This window comes from Lissotriton helveticus, chromosome 6 (assembly GCF_964261635.1).
Source record: "Lissotriton helveticus chromosome 6, aLisHel1.1, whole genome shotgun sequence".
NCBI classification, from domain to species: domain Eukaryota; kingdom Metazoa; phylum Chordata; class Amphibia; order Caudata; family Salamandridae; genus Lissotriton; species Lissotriton helveticus.
In genome coordinates, this window is record NC_136067.1 from 1,407,505,094 (window position 1) to 1,407,526,772 (window position 21,679).

Genomic DNA, 21,679 nt, shown 5'->3' on the forward strand with positions numbered 1-21,679 from the left:
TGCTGTCCTCGAAGATTGTAATACATTCATTAGTGTACTGTAAAGTTCTCCATCCTCCGGTGCTCTTCTAATTGTACAATTGAACATGGTGTAGTTTCAGTAAGGCAGTTGGGAGAATTAGCATCACTGTTAAGAGGACTCATGAACTCTGGCCTGTATAAAAATGACCTCTGCATATCCAGTCAAAGAACCTTGCGCTGAAGAGCTTTTTCCAGGACTGAAGTTCTTCCTAACGGTCATCTGGGAAAGGTTATTGCAGTTCCAGTAAACAAAACAAGAATATTTTCTTCTTTAAAAAAAATGGCACTGTATCGCTCTTTTTGTGCCTATCAGTTCAAATGTGGAATATGTGTTTTGTCATCAACCGCTCTTGCAACTCTCCTGCAGTAGAAAAACATTTTGGACATTCTCAGCAATATATCATCCCCGTACCAACTTCTGCTGAAAACTACTGAATGCTCGGAGTTAGCGTCCCGTTTGCTGGCAAGGAAAACGTCCTTGGGAGATGCCTTTCTCCTAAGTTAGTTAGCCTGGTGAGTAGTTTCCTCAAATTCAGCAGGCTCTTATTGAATTTGAGAAGCTCCCTTTTGCATTTGTCCAATGTGATGCATAGAGGAAGTGATTATCTCAAAGTACAATCTTTTTTTGTTGCTTTTTTTCACTGGTCCATTAAATACGACTAATTTGAACATCTCAGTACCATTGGCTATTACGAAACAGGTGATGCATAAAAGTGGACTGCTGGTGTTTGGTTGGCAAGGAGCCTTAGAAGGGGCAATTAGTTCTTCAGTGGCAGAAAGCAACTATGTTGGTTAAAAGTAGACAATCACATGTTCTGACCTCGTGATATCCGCAGGTTATGCAGATTAATTCTTCAGATTTTCAGTTGGAACTCCCACTTAATGGCGAGAATATGTTGCTTTGTCCTATTGATGTTGGGGGTAAACTGCGCAATAATTCTGTATCACTAGAGTTCAAACATTTGGCCCTTTGTGCAAGAAACATGTTTTTAGTGATATTAGTAAAGTTCCAACTCAAGACTCTTTCTGCTAGAAATCAGTGTTTGCTCAATTTACGCAAAATACGCAATGATCCCTCATTTGCCTGTATAAAGTACAGCAAGACTACCAGTGAATTCTGCTCTCCACTACGGCTCATAAACGTTGCCACTTCAGGGTCCCATTCCTTTCAGTGATGTCTCGGTTTAACAAGCAGAGGCGCATGTTTCTCATATACAGTTGGTCACAAATCGCTCCACAATTTCTCCTGAAACCTTGCGGGAACTTCTGCTGGCTTCTCATTTTACTGATACTCAATCCCAGCTGTCCATACATTTATTGTGGCATTTTCACATAAAATCCTGATGTGTTGTCACTTATTATTCTCCCAATCCTGCTGTGGAGAAACTCAATCCTCCCAACTTCTCCATATAGTTGTGGCTACCCGTGATATGTGAACTGTGGTATAGGATACTATGCACTGTGGCTTTCTTGCAAGATGACTATGGTCTGCGCTATTATGCTCTGTGTCTACTCGCGAGATGGGGCAAAACAATATTCCTGACATGTTGCGTACTCCGGAATGTGCAGGGTTGTGCTAGGAGTAAAAACCTGCACAATGACCGTAGTAGTTTTTGTGACCCACGTGTTTTCAGCTTCACAATGTAAATGGAGCGTTAGGTTGTATAGGAATTATATGCAACACACAATGTGTGTTTCATTGTGCAGTAGTGTAGAAGTGCCTCATATTTCTTGCTAAGATTTTCATTACAAACCTCCTTAATTGCCAATTGGGCTAATAGTGTTCTTTTTTTTCACCTATTTTCGCCAAATGTAGTCTAACAATTCATGTATGGATGGAAAAAAAAAATTCTCGGTATTTTCCATCCTGACTAGTTAGTATGTCCTAAACGTTAAGTTGTTTCTATCATGTTGATTGAATATGCAGTATAGTGCAATATCATCCCATATGCTTTAATGCACTTCAGTATGTTGTTTTTAGGTCTCGCCTGTCGATGCGCATGCGCATCGAGCTTGCGAGCCTATTGCGGCTTAAACAAGTTTAACTAACAAGCAAGGAATCGTGGCGATTCCTTGCAGTGCCCGTGACTTTTAAGCTCAATGCGCATGTGCATTGAGCTTAAAAGCTCGTGCACATCAGTTCCCTCAGCCGCACTCCAGGCCCCTGCTGTTTTCACACCCTCTCCCCGCTCCGCTCCGCCCCCTCCCCTGCCCGCCGTGTCGCATTTCTCCTCCCCCCTCCCCTTATCTGCCTTTCCCTCCGTCTTGTTTTTTTTTTTACACGCTCCGCCCCCTCCCCTGCCCGCCACCCCCTGCAGCATCAAAGGCTTTCACGGCCGGCCAGCCGTGCTTTCAGTTTCACGGCCGGCCTGCCGTGTGAAGTGCTGCTGTGTCGCATTTCTCCTCCCCCCTCCCCACAGCAATGCCCTCCGTCTTGTTTCTCTCTCTCTCTTCAGCTTCTCTCTCTCTTCAGCTCGTCGTGAACTAGAGGGGGCCAGAAAATGGGTTAATTTGCTTCCGAAAACACAGTGCCTGTGAACCGCACTCTCAAAAATTCTTTCTGCTGAACTCTTTTTCAGTCTCTGTTTTCACCTTAACGTCCACAATGAGGCTCTCCTCCTTTCAACTAAAACGGGACTTTATCGGGAAAGGCATAATTGCCTTTCATTTAGGGGACACTACCGTGTTTCATCTTTTAGTGTAAGGTCATGTGCTGCTGTGTAATGTTTTCGCTGACTCACTTCAGGCGGCTTCTCCCTCTCTCCCGCCCCCTCCTGACCTTTGACCTGGTGTCTTAGTCATCACCTTGATGCTTCTGTGGGGATGTTTTTTGTTCTTCATCAAGCCGCGGTAATTACAGCTCTAGCAGGCCGGCTTTCAGTGCTGCTAAAGCTCTAATGCCTGTCATCATGTTATTAGCGTTGGAGTGGTTGTGCTGACGAATTTGGCTAATGCTGAAAGAATATCACATCAGGAGGCTGGGGTTTAAAATAGAAAAGCCTGTTTTAGCCAATTCTTTGCGTCTGCATGCCCGCTTGCGTTTGTGAGCACACAATATGCCTTGGTATCGAGAGCTAATTTTAGAAGCAGTGGATAGCCAGATGGCCGTCACTGCCTCAGAGCACCCTTTTAATACTCAACTTTAAGCATCTGGTTTAATATATGTCTTCCTAGTAAAAGGTCATTCCTTCAAGTAAAACATTCTCTTTCATGTCATTAGCGCATAACAATGGAGGACATCTCAAGGCCTAGAAATGTGCCCGCATCAAAGTCAGACTAAAGACAGTTCATAGGTACTGAAAACACATTTCAAAGCCTGCTTCCGACTTTTAACCTCTGGCAAACCCCTTGGCTTAAACAACAGATATAACTTGTACACTATTCTAAATGCTGATTTCCACGCGCCCTGCAGCCTCTTAAGCAAATACAACACAATTAAACAATTGGACCAGCAGCCATGCGCAAAACCTTTTTTTTTTTTTTTTTTTTTTTTTTTTTTTAAACAAGCCACAACGGGGCCTTAAGATGTCTCTCCCCCCCCCTCTCTCTCTCTCTCTCTCTCTCTCCCTCTCTCTCCCTCTCTCTCTCTCTCTCTCTCTCTCTCTCTCTCTCTCTCTCTCTCTCTCTCTCTCTCTCTCTCTCTCCCTCTCCCTCTCCCTCTCTCTCTCCTATCTCTCTCTCCTATCTCTCTCTCTCTCCCCTCTCTCTCCTCTCTCTCTCTCTCCCTCTCTCCCTCTCTCTCTCTCTCTCTCTCTCTCTCTCTCTCTCTCTCTCTCTCTCTCTCTCTCTCTCTCTCTCTCTCTCTCTCTCTCCCTCTCCCTCTCCCTCTCTCTCTCCTATCTCTCTCTCCTATCTCTCTCTCTCTCTCCCCTCTCTCTCCTCTCTTTCTCTCCTCTCTTTCTCTCTCCTCTCTCTCTCTCTTTCTCCCTCTCTCTCTCTCTCTCTTTCCTCTTTCCTCTCTCTCTCTCCTCTCTCTCTCTCCTCTCTCTCCCCCCTCTCTCTCTCTTTTTCTCTCTCTCTCTCTCTCTCTTTCTCCCTCTCTCTCTCTCTCTCTCTCTCTCTCACCACCACATCCACCATGACATCCACCTCCACATCCACCGTGACATCCACCTCCACATCCACCGTGACATCCACCTCCACATCCACCGCCACATCCGCCACCACCACATCCACCACCTCCACATCCACCACCTCCACATCCACCACCTCCACAACCACCACCACCGCATCCTCCACACCCACCACCACTACATCCACCACCACATCCACCACTACCACCACCACCACCGCATCCACCACCGCATCCACCACCGCGTCCACCACCGCGTCCACCACCGCGTCCACCACCGCGTCCACCACCGCGTCCACCATCACGTCCACCATCACGTCCACCATCACGTCCACCATCACGTCCACCATCACGTCCACCATCACGTCCACCATCACGTCCACCATCACGTCCACCATCACGTCCACCATCACGTCCACCATCACGTCCACCATCACGTCCACCATCACGTCCACCATCACGTCCACCATCACGTCCACCATCACGTCCACCATCACGTCCACCATCACGTCCACCGTCACGTCCACCGTCACGTCCACCGTCACGTCCACCGTCACGTCCACCGTCACGTCCACCGTCACGTCCACCGTCACGTCCACCGTCACGTCCACCGTCACGTCCACCGTCACGTCCACCATCACGTCCACCGCCACATCCAACATCACCACCACCGCCACATCCACCACCACATCCACCACCACATCCACCACCACATCCACCACCACATCCACCACCACATCCACCACCACATCCACCACCACTTCACGCAACGCCACTCATCCATTTGCAAAACGAAAAATGTAAAACTCTTCTATTGCGAGACCTATTGGCTATGCCAATGCTTGTTGTGAATTGCAGTTCAATTGTTTTTTCTTAGTTTCTTTGTTGCATTACTTGTTTAATGATCTGTTTTAGGACAAGTTTACATAGACTTCCTTGTATTGTAGCACATGTTGATTTAGCTTGTTTACCTGGTCTTGTGAGGTAGAATCCTTAGATTGAGCAGATATTTATGCTGTCTAAAATTAATGTTTGTTTTGTTAGATAGGAGCATTATAGTAAAATCACTAATTTGTGGTTGCCAGCAAGTACAGTGCAAAGGAACATGCCTTCAACTCGCCATATTTTTTTATCGATCCTCAAACTTTTGAACCCCCTTTACCTTTTTTTCGGGAGGAGAGCATGACAATTTTCTGTTGGGGCGGGAGGTTGGGGGTTCTGGCAAGGTGTATTCAGCAACTTCCTTATCCATCCATGTTCTTATTGAAAAGTCGCATGCATGATTTGCATGCAGCAAGTGACTGTTAACACTCTTCACTGCATGTTTTTTCCTCATTTCTAGTCTTTTCATGGAAGGCACCATTTAAGAAAATGTGCATGAAAAGGACACTGAATACAATCTAGCATTACCATTTTTACCCTCTTCTCTGCTATTCACAGGTACACAGATGAAGAGGCTAGGATACATGCGCATGACAGGGGGAGTGCCAGGGAGAAAGAACCTCAGAAGGATAGAGTATCGGAAAAGAGTAGAAAGGAAGGAGGGAGAGACTGGGAGGATTTAGAATCTTTAGATTATTTTAATGAGAAGGGGGCTAAAAAGGCTTCGTTTCTGAATGTATCTGATGTAGATGACTTTGAGACTGAGGATTATGGACAGTTTAGGAAATCTGTTTTAGCTGATCAGGGTAAAACTATTGCTTCAGCATCTCACTGGGATGCCGAAGAGGACGAAGCAAGGTTTACATCCAAATTGGTGCTGAAGGGTGCTAGGGATAGTGATATATTTAGAGAGGAGAAATTTGGTAGAGGTAAAGATGCTAGCCATGCAGGGGAAAGAACCAATACAACCAGAGAACGAGAAGACCAGGTTTCTGAGAAAATGTTGGGGAACAAAGAAAGTCAGTCTCCAGATGAGCTTAAATCTGAAAAGCTGAAAGACCTCTTCAATTACAGTCCTCTGCACAAGATGGAGTCGAGAGACAAGTCATTCAGGGAAGACAGCCCGCTTAAGATCAAAATGGTAGCCAGTGACTCCCATCGTCCTGAAGTCAAACTCAAAATGTCTACTGTGCCTCTTGATGATGTCGACAGGTAAATATTTCCTATTTGGGACCTTCTTTCACACATACCTCTTTCTACTTTTGATTGCACAAGCTGGCGTTCTGTCTTTTATACTTCTAGGTCAACGTCCTTGATGAATGACAGGCTGCTTGCTAGCACACTTGTCCATTCTGTCAGCAAGGACCAGGAGTTCCGATCCATCTTTGATCATCTAAAGCTGCCACAGTCCACCAAGACCTCATCAGAATCCTTCATAGAGCATATTGTGTCCCTGGTACATCATGTTCAAGGTATGCTTTCTGTCTGTGTGTTACAAATCTTGACATGCACTGAATTTTATAACCAAGCCACAGATTGTTCGTAAACTAAAAGCAGACACATGTAAAACTATTTCATATTCTTGCTTTAGTTGCATTATGTATTTCATTCGGGTTATGTATGAAGTACTGTGCACCCTTCAAAAAATTTGAAATAGAAGTGGGTTTTGTTGTGTTTCTGAAGAGGTAATCTAGGTTCACATAATGAAGAGGATCCCCTACCTAATGTTGAGTTTTTAGTTACATGAGCCCCTTACCTACATGAAATTGGTATAGTTACACACATTCTTGTGGCAGAAGCAATAGCCCACTCAGCTGTCATGTTGGGTATCTGACCCATAACATCATTTGCAAAAGAAAATCTCCAGTTTGCACGTTGACCTACTGTGCTGTTTTGCTTGTTGTTTGAACTTGAATGGAAACAACCTAGAATATCCAATGAATTCATAAAAACACCTGTAGGACTAACACCATATTGAATCCATCCATTGGCAAATATCTAAATGCACGTGTGTTTCTAATGGCAAAGTTCTTCAAATGCCAGGAAGCCATGACAATACATTTATTTACTTTGCTGTGATGTTAATAACTTCATTGTACATAGGTTGTGAATTTAGTTGGAACTGGAAAATGCAAGCATACTTTGGGGCCTGGTTTACAGTTTGGCGGATGGGCTACTCTGTCACAAAAGTGACTGATATCCCATCTGCCATATTACAAGTGAATTGTATCTCATAGCATTTGTAATAAGGGGGTAACCGTCTGCCAAACTCTAAATTAGGCCCTTAGTCACATCACTTAGTGATGTTTTGGCACCATTTCTATATACACTAAAGAGCTAATGTTGGTCATGGGGAATTTAACTGGAATATAAGAGTATTGGAAAGATGAAAAAAGAAAGATCAGCAAACAAATGGTGTGACAAGCTGAAAGAATAAAGTAAACAATAACAAATTAATTTTAAAGCAGACACCAATATTCCTTTTGGAGAACACTCCTGTTCTTTAATTTTAGGATGAACTCCGATGGCTGTCCGCTTTTTGTGGGTTGAAATAGTGGTGCCATGGCCAATTGGTAGTTGAGAGAGCTATGAATTTGCAACTCTCTGTAACAGAAAATGCCACAATTCTTCGATTTTTGTGGGCCCTATTGCGCCTGAATTAACTTCACACTTTACATCGAAGGCACTGTGTGTTGTCGAGCGTAATCTCCTGTACCCTATTCCAATCTACCACGTCTGAAGTCCATGTCTTTCCGTCCTGATTCAAGATGGCCCCTGCTGTGAGAGGCCAAATGGACGAGATGCAGCAGGCTGGGGACATGGCTGTCTGGTTGCTGAAAGGAAGACTGTCTTGCATTCCCTTGGGCTGTAAGTGATGAACCACGCGGTGGCCCATACAATCATGATGATGTCCACTGTTTGTGAGAGGCCTAGGACAGTGGTGTGAGTACGGTAGTTGCTCTTAGGAGCACAGTATGAGCTGGACGATAGTAGGGGCCACCAGCTGTGTTGAGGCTTGCACACTTGAGGCTGCTGAATCAATAGCGTGTACTGGCCAAATTGAGGGATGGGGCACCTCTACCTTCTGCTTCAGTTGTCTCCCCTTCATGGATTCTATCATGGATGAGTCATAAAACGAAGATAGACTGGTATCCTTGATGGTGAAATTGTTCTCTTGCACAGCTGCTTGGGTGAGCGGTTGCCCAGGATGACTTCATGGAAATAAGACCAGCGTGTGGCTGAGTGGCATAGTATTCGCTAAAGCCGGGACATCACTGGCAGCCTAGCCCTGTCGCCCCTTCCCAGACTGGATTAAGGGAATGCAGAGCATGTGGGCTGTACGAGTCTCCTCCTGTTTACTTCATGAGCCTGTGCTTTGAGGAGCTCTTTCCTGAGGAAACAGCCAGGGTCTGGTGCTGTGATTCAGGGGCAGCCTATCACACAACACATACTCCTCATTGAAATTACAGCTAGTGCTTATCAGAAGAATCTCCTACCACATGGTTAATCCGATTCAACATGGGTAAACTCAAATGTATAAAGCGCAGCACACTTGTGTGGCGGGAGCATCAGTGGGCTTAGAAGATAAAATAACCCAAACTAACTTTGGTGCCTATGGTGAAATAACAGCCAGTGTTGCAAACAAGCTTGCGAAGGAGAAGTTGAAACAGGTGCTGGATATAGGTCTCCTAAGAGCTGACCAAACCAAAATCAGCCAACAAAGTTACAGAAACCGACTGAATTTGTCCTGTCCACTATTACATTGTATGTGCCTGAAATTCAGTCACAGATTTTGTGTCTCCAGGAGAGTATCTGCTACTCTGAAAATGCAGTTGAGGAACAATGTCAGTGAAACATCTGGATCATAGGAATGCCTGAAATAGCAGAAGGCCTATGCCTGGACTGTTTCCTAGAGGAGTGCCTGACTGACACTAGTGCTTCACAAATTTTCAAACTTTTTCTCAGGTCCACAACTCTTGTCATTTTGCTGGCACCCCAGGCGTCTTCTCGACCCATTTTAGCACATCTGCTACATTATGGGGAAGACAGTTTAATTCTTTAACCCGTTTACTGCTTCGAACGTTCCGCGTCAGTGCGGAACGTTCGAAGAAACGGGTGCGGCCGCGTCGGCTGTTGGACGTGCGCAGCACCAGGGAGGTAGCTCGCGCAATGGCCGACGGCAGCAGCGAAAGGGTTATATGGCCAACAAAAGGGCCCGTGGCAGCAAAATTCTCATTTTCGCCCAATTACAACATGGCAGTGCAGCAACACAGGCGCAAATCTTGCTTGGGGTTAAATGCAAGGTGTGCCTAATGGACATCAAATGCATGCTGCTTCCTGCATGCATGGAGAGTGAGTGTTGCCAGTGAGAGACCCTCGCTCACTGCAACAGAGTGTAATCATCTTTCAGAAACAAATTCCCTAGTCTGTTTATGCTGGCATTTGTTTCTTGGTGGCAGGCTGCTGTCTTATATGGTTTCCAAGCTCCTCCGTAGGATGTGCTGTGCTTCGTGCTGTACTCTGGGTTCCCTGCTCATGGGGGGAATATTAAGTGATTATGACTTTGAGAATCCTGCTGGAAGAGAACTAGGATTACAGGTAAGTAACTTGTCCATTCTGACAAATGAGGACAGACTTAACACATAGAATTAAATAAATGTAGTTGTTTTATCTTTTTTAATTAAATTTTCTTTTTTTAAAGTGCACAATTCAAATGTGCAGAAGCTCCTATTGCACCCTCCACTGCCTCCTCTTCCATCACACTTTCATATACCTCTTCCTTAACAAGTGGACCATCCCAGGACGAACATATGGATAACTCCTTTTACATATAATTACTAGCATGCGAAAGGAGCCATGCATGGAGAAGACATTACTGTTAGAGCCCATTCCCGCAATAAGAGTACTACCTCAACAGGGGTCCCTTTTGCATCCCACTTCATAAGTCAACGGAGGCGCTCCTGTGAGTGTTCTAGCTTCTACCTCAAGTCATCGCTCTTGAGAGGGGGGTCCGTCGAGTCTGACCCAGAGTCTCTTGCATAGCTGCCCTCCTCCCTGTCGGTCTCTTGTGTCACCTCAGCCTTCTTGTGGGACAAGTGAGGCATTGCGAGAATTGGCACCCATGTTGTTCATCACTGTCACAGCTTTATCTTTCTTGCGCCAACACAAACTGTTCCAGTGTTTCTGCGCAATCCAGCAGCCATTTTGCCTTCAGCCCTTTCACATTGCCATGTCCTCCGCTTTACTAGTCAGTGGTGGATTTCAGAGATTGGAAGATTACTGTATGGCACAATCCCCATGGCTCCTCACCCAGATCAGTAGGATTATTCTTTTGGTACTTCAACATCAATTACTGTTCTCTGAGCTTGATTTTTAGTCTTCCATCATGGGATTATGATTAAAATGGAGAAACATGTGGGATCCTGGAACACTCTTTCAATAGAAATAAAATACTTGCTATCTTTTAATTAATGTGTCTATTTTAGGCCAGTTTTTTTCTTTCTTTATCAAAATTGGTTAAGTGAACATGTATAAAGTAGATAATTGCAAAATTGATTAAAAGGTCATGGAGCATCATTGCAATCCCTTTATTTCCCCATAGTTAAAGGAGAAATAAACATGAAAGCAAATAGTTTAGATAGGGATACAGCCGCAAGTAGTAAGACATGCACCCCACTGTTCGATAGTCATGCAGCTGCACAGCCTCAGACAGTAGTATACTTGCAAGTTGTCCCTCATTTCAAATTTCCATGCAGGTAATATCCCTGAACAGTGTTTCTTACTCAATCTGTTTTTTTCAAACAACTTTTTTGTAAGCAGTTGTTACCACAATGTTAATACTTCTTACTTATTACTGAGATTGGTTTTTTTCTGATGATTAGGCATTAGATTTTCCTTCATTTTTGTTGTCACTTATTGTGAGAAAGTGCCATCTTTCTTGCATTGGTATGCGCCCACTTTTTGCTGAACTGCTGATGTGCTTGAACTGAGTGTGCCCTGGGCTCCTGCCAACAAGGTACCCAGGGTCTGTGTTCCTTCCCTAAAACTGTTTTGAAACTAAATCCCAATATGCATCTCTGGCCACATATCAGCCCCTACTAAATGGTACCCTAGGTACCCAGGGCATGGTGACCAGATAAGACCCTTAGGGGCTGCAGCACTTATTGTGCCACCCTTAGGGGCCCTGTACCCTGCCACCCACACACTGCCTTTGCAGGCTGAGTGTCTAAGTACAGAACTAAACAACGAGTCGACATGGCACACATCCCTGTGTGCCATGCCCACAAGACCCACTACCCTGGCATACCTCAGTCACCCCTCTAGCTGGGTGCCCTATGCCAGTGGTGTGGGTACAGATGCATGAGCCCTGTGCCCCTACAGTACCCAGGGCCATTCCTGGGCACTAAGTGCAGTGATGCCATTACGAGTATATGGTGCTGGTAGGTTGTAATTACGAACTCCACAGCACCATAATGGCTCCACTGAAGACTGACAAGTTTGATATCAAACTTCTCAGCACATTAAACCCGCTCTGATACCAGTGTGGGATTTAATGTAAAATGCACCAGAGGGCATCTTAGAGAGGCCCCCTGAAATCCTAACCTACAATCCACTTCTGGTCTGAGAGGCTGCCTAGGCTGCCACACAGCAGACATGTTGCTGGATCCCTGGGGAGAGCCCCCGCTCTTGTGAGTCTGCAACAATGCACATCCTGGGCGAGGTGCTAGGTCTCCTCCCCCAGGATGGGCAGGGGGAAGCTTCAAAGGCCTGCCACCCTTGTGAGCTTCTCCAGATCACTTGCTGTACTCAGCAACTGTGTTGAGTTTTACGGGGTTATGCCCAAATAAAAACCACTCGGCCTGCGTTAAATAGTAGGTCGAGGTAGTTTATATATTTAACCAAAGAAATTTCGAAGAACAGAAACAGAGAAACAAACCGTTCACCACTCTGAAAATAACCATTCAGTTTTTCAAAAATATGGAAAAATGTAATTCATAAATATAATATCAGCATTAAATGCGATTGTTAATCAAAGCATTAATGGGACACAATTTGTTAACTTTGCAAACAAATCGGTTCACAAATCTGTTCGCAGTGCTCTTGTGAAGTAGGGAAGGAGGAGGAATTGGGGAAGTGGTAGTGAATTGGTGAGTGAGGGACAAGGAAAAGGTGATTGTGACATACATACAATACACAATATATACAGATAGTCCTTTCCAGCCTGTGAAAGGTCAAAGGGTCCCTATTTATACATTTCTCATTAGTATCATATATATTCAGTTTTATCCTATGAGCATGTAGGTGTTCAGATAGTAAGGTCTACGTTTCGACCCCAGTGGATTGGAGGGTGAGTAATGTCCTCATGTCGGGGTCTTCATCAGTACAGATGAGCACCTAAGAGTGATGAATACAGGTTCAGTATCAAGAATTGGAGGAATGGTGAACATGTCAAGCAGGTAATGTTACTAACACCTACTTGGGAAAGGAGGGACGTGCTACGTGGGATCCTTAATGGGCTCTCAAAAGGCTCCTGGTATTCTAAAATGAGAAGACATGCTTATTGAGTTTACATGCCAAAATGCACAGTTCCCCTGGCATGAGGAAATAATGTAAGGGTGACGTACTCACTTCTATGAAGTAGCGAGGAATCAATCTCCCGGAGATGATGAAATGAATCCAGAGCTCTGGTGGAGAAGGAAAAATGCAGGTCAATTATCGGTCTAGAGTTGCACTCTAGTCATTGGGTAGGATGAAGACTGGTGTAAGCTCCAAAATTAAGTTAAGGTGGGATTCCAAATCTTGCAGGGAAACAGGGTGGCAGTTTAGCATAGGGTTCCCATTTAGTAACCCACCTACATGAGTCATTGTCACGATCAAAGGGAACTTTCTGCATATACCTTTCCTCACTAACCCTATGAGACACTTCAGGTCATGATCGCCATAAAGTGCCACAACTGCCAAAGAACCAATAGCAAAAAAAGCAGCCATTCAGCAAGAGATCATGGCATTAAGGGCCAGGATAATTCTTTGTCAGATCTTCTAAACCGTAAAAAAGCTTCAGTTGAAGTGAACCGATGGAAATGATACCCACTATCAGGAGGTCAAGAATGGGCGGGCGCTCCTTCTGTTTCATGGCAGCTCAACAATGGAACAAACTCCCAGGAGGGCTTCGGTTGGAGGCTTCAGGGACAGCTTTCCATAGGAAATTGAAAACCTTCCTATTTCCCACTTATTAGATAATGGGTGTCAGGGTCTGAATGGGGGGGATGGTGTTTGGTAATCTGCTTCTTTGCTTGTTGGTACCATAGCACGGGGACACACTAGCCTAGTGTAACCAGGCGCTTTATAGACTTGTATAATATTATTATTATTAAAATCACATTGTATTAGCACAATGCATTGCCTTACAGACTTACAGATTGCATTTGTGCCTAAACTGAACTTCCCAATCTGATGGTAACGGGAAAAATTCAGTTAGAACATTGGCAATGAAGTCTGTGGCACTCCTCGTTAGGATTCATACAAGGAAAAAAACCTGGCAGCAGAAAAGTTCAGAAGTGTAAGATAGTATCCAATAACCTACTTTTAGCCACGGAAGAACAAGTTACTTACCTTTTGGTTACATCTTATATGGTAGAGACTCTGTATAGCTGCAGATTCCTTACCTTAGAATTATCCCCAGGTGTCGACTGGATCTGGGCATTTTTTCATGAGGTACCGCCAGTAGGCGGCTTCGTTCGGCTCTGCGTGGCGGCATCGGAAGTGACGGGTGGTACCTATAGGTGCCACCTCAGTGTCCTGACGTCAGTTCTTTACTTTCTGCACCTGTCTGGAAAAGAACTACCCCCAGTCACTTCGACTGACTTTTTCGACCTTTTGTCAAAGTGTTTTTGAGACATTGTTGCATGGTGTGGCAGGGATGTCCACAAGAAAGGCTGGTTTTAAGCACTTGTTACGCCGGTGACATGTGAAATGTTCATGACTGATCCACACCTCGTCTGCCTCTGGCTTCTCGAGCGCGACCACTACACCAAAACCTGCGGTAATTGCCGTGCCATGCACCCAAGGCCTTAAAGTAGTGGTCCCTCAAGCTCCTTGCCACTCGACTAGCGGCACCGCAACTGTCTCGATCCAGGTCGAGAGGAATGTCTCTGGATCAGTTGCAGAGCCATAGATCATCGTAGCAGTGGAAGTCGTCCGGGCTTTTGGGTAAGTCCTATAAAAAGAACAACAAGAAGGCGAAGAGGTCTTCAACTTTGCCCCATCCGTCAAAGTCATCCAATGAGTCACCAGACTGTCTGCATTAGAGACCTGGTTCCGAGATTGAGCCTGTGCCTGAGCCGTCTCCGTGCCTCCCCAAGTTTCCTGTAGCTAGATCACCCTCCGCCCAACTCAATGAGTTTTATGAGGCAATGTACCCATAGATGTGCCATGGCCCTGCTGGTTTGGGAGGGGACCAAATGGTTTTCCTCTTGAGTGTTTGCCCCCGATGCCAGTCAGGCTCCTTGGGTCTATGGACTGATCTGGACCGACGCAGGTCGAGCCACATCGACATTTCCCCAGCGCCGATACCAATCTTTTCTCAGACATGGAGCCAGATGCATTTTGTCCGCAGAAACCAGGGCCGACTGGAGGAATTCCATCCAAGCCTGAGCCTTATTCCTATGGGCTAGGACTTGGGGAAGATTGGAAGTGGCCCACTAGACCCTTATAAATACCAGCCATAGACACCAATGAGGACAGCTGGTGTGAGGATTTGGCGGATGCCAGTGGACTGGACACCTCCCCAGATACTGGGTTGGTCTCTCCTCCTACCGTGGCTATAGGGAGAGAGCCTCATTTACAAAGGTGGTGAGAAGGGCCACCGAGGTACTGGACTTTCGGCTTCCCTCCGTGGCTGTCAAGATGAACGTCTTGACGGAGGTGCTTCAGCCGGGAGACACCCCTTCCAAACTTCTTCTCCCTTTCAATGAAGCCTTAACAGATATCAAACTCTATGCCTGGCCCCAGACCTGCACATGGGCTCCAGTGAATAGGACAGTTGCCCGCTGCATTGCCCCGCCCAGGAGACCCCCACGTCCTCACCCAAAACCCCACGCCAGAGAGCTTGTTTGTCCAAGCCTCCTCTTCCAAGCAAAATCCTGACTCATTCCCTACCACTCCACTGGACAGGGAATCCAAGAGGCTGGATACTTTGGAAAAGATGTTTACTTCTGCCAGCCACGTGCCTTTTGGCACTGATACTTCCACGCGCTCTGGAACTCTGTTTCGCAAGTGCTGCCTATGGACTTGGACGAGGCTCGAGTCATACTCTCCCAAACTGTTACTAACACAGCAAAGGTCATCATACTTTGTGGGCTGGATAAAACTCTTAATACTACAGTGGTGGTTAACGAACCGCAATTGGGTCAGCGACAGACTCCTCTCCCGTCTGCAACCAGATCTAACAGTAGTGACAAAAGATTCACTCTTGGGCTGTGGAGGCCATCTGGGAGAGGTTGACTTTAGGGTACTCTGGTCTGCAGCAGAATCCTGACTCCACATCATCCTGTTGGAGCTCCGAGCAATCCGACTGGCAGTGAAAGCTTTTCTACGCTCTTTGAAGGGAATGCTAGTGCAGGGGTTCACGAACCACACCACTGTCATGTGGTACTGCAACAAACAGGACTGGGAGGGGTTGTGACCCATTTGTGAAGAGGCTCTACATCTCTGGACATCACTGGAACATCAGGGCATGTCACTGGTGGTTCAACACCTGGCAGGATCTCTGAACGACAGAGCGGACAAACTCAGACAAAGATGCCTAGCGGACCCAGGAAAGGTGCCTCCATCTGAAGGTGGTGCAAGGTCTCTTTCAGCAGTGGGGAGAACCTTGGTTAGACCGGTTTGCTGCTACCGAGAATACGCAATGTCAGCAGTTCTGTGCGCTAGAGTTTCCAAGGCGGCTCTCAGTCAGAGACACTTTTTGTCTCGATTGGAGCTCAGTCATCCTCTGCACCTTTCTGCCCACACCACTCCTGCCCAGAGTTCTCAAGAAGATCAGGAACAACTGGGCCCAAGTCATCCTTGTTCCTCTGGACTGGGCTCGCAGAGTTTGGTATGCCGCTCTGTTGACAGGGCCTTTGGTTCTCTGATCAGATTGCCCCTTCTAGAGGATCTTCTGTCGCAGCAGCAGGGGAGAGTTCTCCACCCAAACTGATCAATGCTCCGTCTTCATGCGTGGAGATTGACTGGCGACAGTTGACAGCTTTCAGCCTGTGCCTGGAGTCTGTATTGTCATCCTGGCAGCCAGGTGCCGCTCCACCAAGATGGTATACTTTCATCTTTGGGGCAAGCTTATGGCATGGGATGCCAAAAAACAGGTTGACCCCCCCCCCTTTCTGCTCCAGTTTCTTAGGTCCTTCCATTTCTTTCCCTTGCTCTCAGGACTCTGCTTTGAGCTCCTTAAAAGGCTATCTTTTTGCCATCTCTGCATTTCTGCGATTGCCAGATCAGCCATCCCTTTAGAAGTCCTCTATTGTAAAAAACGTATTTAAAGGTCTCCAATACTTGTTCCTCCTTCACCATTCTTCCAACACTTGTTCCACCTTTACCATTCATTATGCCTTAGTGGGACCTAAATTTAGTTTAAACTTTTTCTTATGCACCCTTCCTTCAAGCGACTATGCAACTGTCCTATCAGACTCCTTACTATCAAGACAGCCTTTCTAATTCCAATAACATCTTCCCAGAGGGTCAATGAGTTCCAGGGTTTGTCATCGAAGCCTCTGTACCGTAACATCTTTTCAGACAAGCTGGTCTATGCACTAGAGCTTCCTTCCTACCGAAGGTAGTGACTCTTTCTTGTAGCTCAGTTCATCACTCTACCTACTTTTTACACTCCACCTCATCCCTCTTTCGAAGAGGAGAGCCTGCACTGGCTGGACCCAAAAAGAGCATGGTCATTGTACTTTGATGCACAAAAAAGAGTTCTGGGTGGATGACCAACTCTTTGTGGGGTATTTTGAGCCCAGAAAGGGGTTCAGAAACTGAACATCTCCCAATTGTGCTCTGTATCAAAATCTGCTACGTATAGGCCGGGAAGCAACCCCCTGAGGGTTTGAGTGCTCGTTTCCCCCAGAGCCAAAGCTGCGACCACTGAGTTAGCATGCAGAGTCCCTGTCCTGGACATCTGCCAGGCAGCAACGTGGGCATCTCTCCACATGTTTACCTAGCATTGCTTCCTGAAGGGTTAGGTCTGTAGGGACAGGCACTTTGCCCGCTCGGTCCTGTAGGACTTTTTAGTCAAATCAATTTGCAGACCCTCTTCTGGGTGGGTATTGCTTGGGTATCTATGCTAAGGTAAGGGTTCTGCGGCTAAAAGTCAATTGTACAAGTTACTTACCTTTGGTTGCGCCTTATCTGGTGGAGACTGTCTAGCCTCAGATTCCTTACCGACCCACCCATCCTCCCCAGAACTGCAAACAGATTCACGTACTTAGGGCTTGTTCCCCTTTTAGGGCCCTACTTTTCACACAGTAGTTGTCAGTACCTCTTGTGGCTCTGCACTTCTGGTGTGGAAAGTCACGAAAGAAACTGACAGCGCGCTGTGGTGGCACATTTATAAGCATCACACACTTCACTTGGAGCAGAATGACGCCATCTACTGGCGCGTGGGGGTACTGCTCAGGAAACGTTTACTGAGTCAGACTGACGCCTGGGGATAAGTCTGTGGTGAGGAATCTGTGGCTAGATTGTCTCTACCAGATAAGACGTTACCAAAGGTAAAAGTGGGGTATTGGATGTGATCTTATACTTCTATCCTTTAGTGCTGCCAGGTTTTTCTTGCACGATTTCTAAAGAGTGGTGTCACAGACTTTTCATTATCAATGTTTTAATTGAATTTTTCCAATTGCAGCATATTAATGCACATTATCATCTTTTGTAAACACGCCAACAGCCCCGCAGTTCTTCATCTCTTTTCATGTGTATTTACCCTTTACCCATGTCTTCCCCACTTTTACCCTTTATCGTTCCTCCTTTTTCTTTCTATTTTCACAAATGCTCCTGATTCTTCTTCGCCAAGTATTCCCAGCCGGGTCTACCTTTATTTCTGCCTTCATTTACTATCCTGGATCCATACTAGAGTAGTCAGTGCACCTAATTACCATCTGCATGGCACATGTCTGAAACTCCAGGTCAGAAATTCCACAGGTTTCCAGTTTTTAGAAATTCCTCTCTCTGCTCTGGGTTACTCGCATTACGTTTTTGACCCCTTGCAACTGCCACAATTTCTATATCTGAATATCTTTTGTAAGTATAGGGGGAGGGATGTGTTGCCCTCCCCGTTATATTGGTAGCCACCAACAGCTTAAGGGATACCAGATTCTATAGTCTGGTGTGTAGTAGGTATAGTGCCTCTGACAGATAGTCTAAGAAGATTAATTCCATCCTCTTTCAAGGATCATTCCTGTAGCCGCCTCAGTAATGCTTAATGCACCCTTCCAGGACTGTGTGATGAAGTGATGACCTCAAAAGTGATTGAGGGCCTCCAGAACCCCACCAGTTGGTTTGAGAAACATGTATTTTTGATAGAGACTTCTAACTGCAGATTACTCACTTTGTGAATTCACCCTGGCGCCACACTGTTTTAGATGACTTTTTTTTTAGCAATTCCCTCTTGTTTGGTAGGCGACGTTATGATCTGTGTTGTCCTGGATGGGACGTCGGGTTACTATATCTGCACCACCTTTGCGCGCTGACATCAATTTGTGCTCAGTGTGCCTTCCAACGCAGTTCTTGATCTCCATCGAACCATGTCAGTCTGAAAGAATTTCTTCCCTCAAAATGTATCCAGTGTACGAGGGTCATGTCCTCTCCAAAAACCAAACGGTTTAAACCTTAAAAGGACCGCAACAGTCAGATGCCGGTAACAAACACCTACTGTGTCTGCCTTTGGTGTCTCCGATTCCAGACACTACTCGACATTGTGTGATTGCTGTGCGAAGATGTACTAGGAAACCCTCTGTGATCTTGAAGTGAAACTTGCAGTCTCAGAACTTTGAATGACATTGAAGAAGGCCTGGTCTCGATAGATGTCAAGGGTGCAGATGTTTCATATCGGGTCCGGTATCTTGACACTTCATCATCAAAGTCCTGGAGTTCAGGTAAGGCGGAAAAAAGATCATAAAAGCACAAGAGGTTAAAGCACGTGTCGCCATCGTCCTGCCACAGAATTATCATTCTGAGACTCATGACTCCTCAGGTACTTCTGGGCCATGGAGTCCTTCCCCTTGCTTGGAATTGATTCTTCATATGATCCTAACTTTCGCTGGTCATTATTTATTTATTTTAAACGTTTTGTATAGCGCGAACAATACCCCGGGGGTATCAGAGCGCTTCACAGTAATGGAAGGGGCAACAAAGTAGGGGAACGTTGAGGTAGAAGAGGCTAACATGTTGAGGTAATAACATACAATTGTACATAAATGTGTACAAATGTTAGGAGGTAAAAAAAAATGACATTTCGGAAAACAGACAAGCCATGATTCAATTAAGGCAGGAACTTGTTCATTAGGATTATTAGTGACACCTCAATAGCTAGGTGCACTGAAACTGGCCTTGGACAAAATATTTCTTACTTGTCCAGATCCCTCTTGAGCACATGCTGAGGTGGCTTCCAATGTGGTTACCACCGGTGGTTCTCACCCAGCCATCGATTGTGTCACTCAACCTCGCTTTGAGTCCGGCCCAGTCTCGGAGCCCTGCTCCTCCGACTAGCTTCGCTGCTCCTCCTGTTGCTGCAACCCCAAGTCTCGATGCCAGCTCAACGTCCCTGCCTGAAACGGAACCAATAGTTTTATCAGATCCAAAGCTCGGATAACTCTGTAAATGACACATCTGTATTCCTGTTCTTATCCAGAACACTCCTTACCTCATGCTGACATAATATTTTTATTTAAATCTGCTTATTGAAGTTTGTTTTACAGAATACATACATTTTTAGCATATATGGCGCAGCATTGTACTCGACATGCATGGTGATACTGGGACGAAATACAATAGTGTGTTTTACCTGGTATAACATTCATTTATTGCCAGGGTCGTCTAATTACTTACTAGTCCTATCCAGTATCCCTGCGATAATGTGAGTTTTACGGATTCAGACAGGCTGTGTGCTATAACCAACTCTAGGTTACAGTTTAGTCAATTGTGTATCTCTCAATAAACAGGTGAACCCAATAAAAAGTAAACATTAACATCAACTAGGATACTAGACATTCCCCCCCCACCCACCCCCTTCCACAGCAAATCTTCACTAATATTACGCAGTGAGTCAGTAATTGCATAGAGGCGCTACATTAATTCAATAACCTGGTATTGTGTACGACGCTTGTGTTGTGTAGTCCCCCTCAGCTCCAGCATAGTGCCCTGTTTTTTGTCTGGTGTGGGGGCTAACTGAGCAGCAGTCCATAGGTCCACTAATATAGCGTCCCACCTGGATGCCATAGGGTATTTGTGGAGCCCTAGGTTTTCCTCCTTATGTAAGCAATGCTTTCCACCTGAGACCATGCTAAAAGGCATTGCAGCCAAACGGTAAGTGATGGAGGTTCCCATGCTTTCCATATTTAAGTGATGAGGCACTAGATTGTAATCAGGCCAAGATCAAGGAAACGCGACCTGACCCTGCAGTTCCAAATTATTCCTGTGCAGGCGGATAACTTAGTAATGACTCCCTGCCAATCATTTTGTAAATGTTGACATCCCCAGAGCATATGCAAGTTGTCCACATCTCCTAGAGGGCAACGGGGGCAGTCAACATCTGTACGTTGGAAGTATTGGTTGATTTTTGCTGGGGTGAGGTATGCTCTGTGTACTGTTTAGGATTGTATTCAGCAAAATCTTGTGTTGAGGGGAACATATGTTGGACCCTACAACAGCATCTCCTATTCCTTGTCGGTGCAGGGGAGGTTCAGCGCCTCTTCCCATTTGTGACGAAGAGGGGTGAGCTAGAGACCAGTGTGCGAGCGTCGCGAGTCCGCAAACAAATGAATCTGATGTCTGGCTGGTCCCCTTACATGCAGTTATTGGATGGTGAGATGCGTCCGGGGCTCCAGTGCTAAATTGCAACAGTGATTTCCTAGGGCAATCATTAGACCACTGTAGAAGAGGGAATTCCCTGGTAGGAGGCTGTCCTCCTCCATTGGGGACTTATTGGTGAAGAGGTTGTTGTCATGATAAACGTCTCTAAGTATGGGGATACCTGCTTTCGCCAGTCAGCTAATTCTGTTAATGATGTGGTGGCATTTCCTCTGGGCATGCCGAGCAAGGTTATTGCTGGTGCATACGGTGTCACTGCACGTGAGAGAATGGCGAAAATATCAGTGTGCCACCCTTAGCAGCAGGGACCCAGGTGCTGGCACGTGTGTGCATGGGTGAAATATGTGTAGTACCTCCAGCAAACTGCAAGGTGGGGCCTTAGTTGCTGTGTCAGCAAGCTGTAAGCCTGGCATCCATTTAGCAACCCATTGGAGTTGGGAGGCGAAATAATAGAGCTTGAAATGAGGCACAGTAAGTCCACCACAGTCCATGGGTAAATCTACTTTCGCTAGGGCTACCCTGCAGCTGGAGCGGCTTCATATGGAATCCTGGTTCAATTTTTCCAAAGAGCGGAAAATAATAGCAGAAATGTATAGGAGATTAGTAAAGGAGATGAGGGAGTGCT

The 21,679-nt window shown here is 45.9% G+C and overlaps 1 protein-coding gene across 9 annotated transcripts in view; it reads left to right on the forward strand.

Annotated features, from left to right (window-relative positions):
- Nucleotides 1-21,679, forward strand: part of BCLAF1 (BCL2 associated transcription factor 1) — a 366,498-nt gene that overhangs the window by 41,646 nt on the left and 303,173 nt on the right. For 7 of the 9 annotated variants that reach the window (XR_013596232.1, XM_078649194.1, XM_078649198.1 and 4 more), the window contains exons 4-5: nt 5,533-6,186; nt 6,277-6,446. Coding sequence is in view for 8 of the 9 variants with exons in the window: in XM_078649194.1 (XP_078505320.1) it covers nt 5,533-6,186; nt 6,277-6,446 (824 nt within the window). In the remaining variant the exon portion in view is untranslated. The remainder of the gene's footprint in view (nt 1-5,532; nt 6,187-6,276; nt 6,447-21,679) is intronic. The other 2 variants (XM_078649200.1, XM_078649201.1) reach the window with 1 other exon arrangement.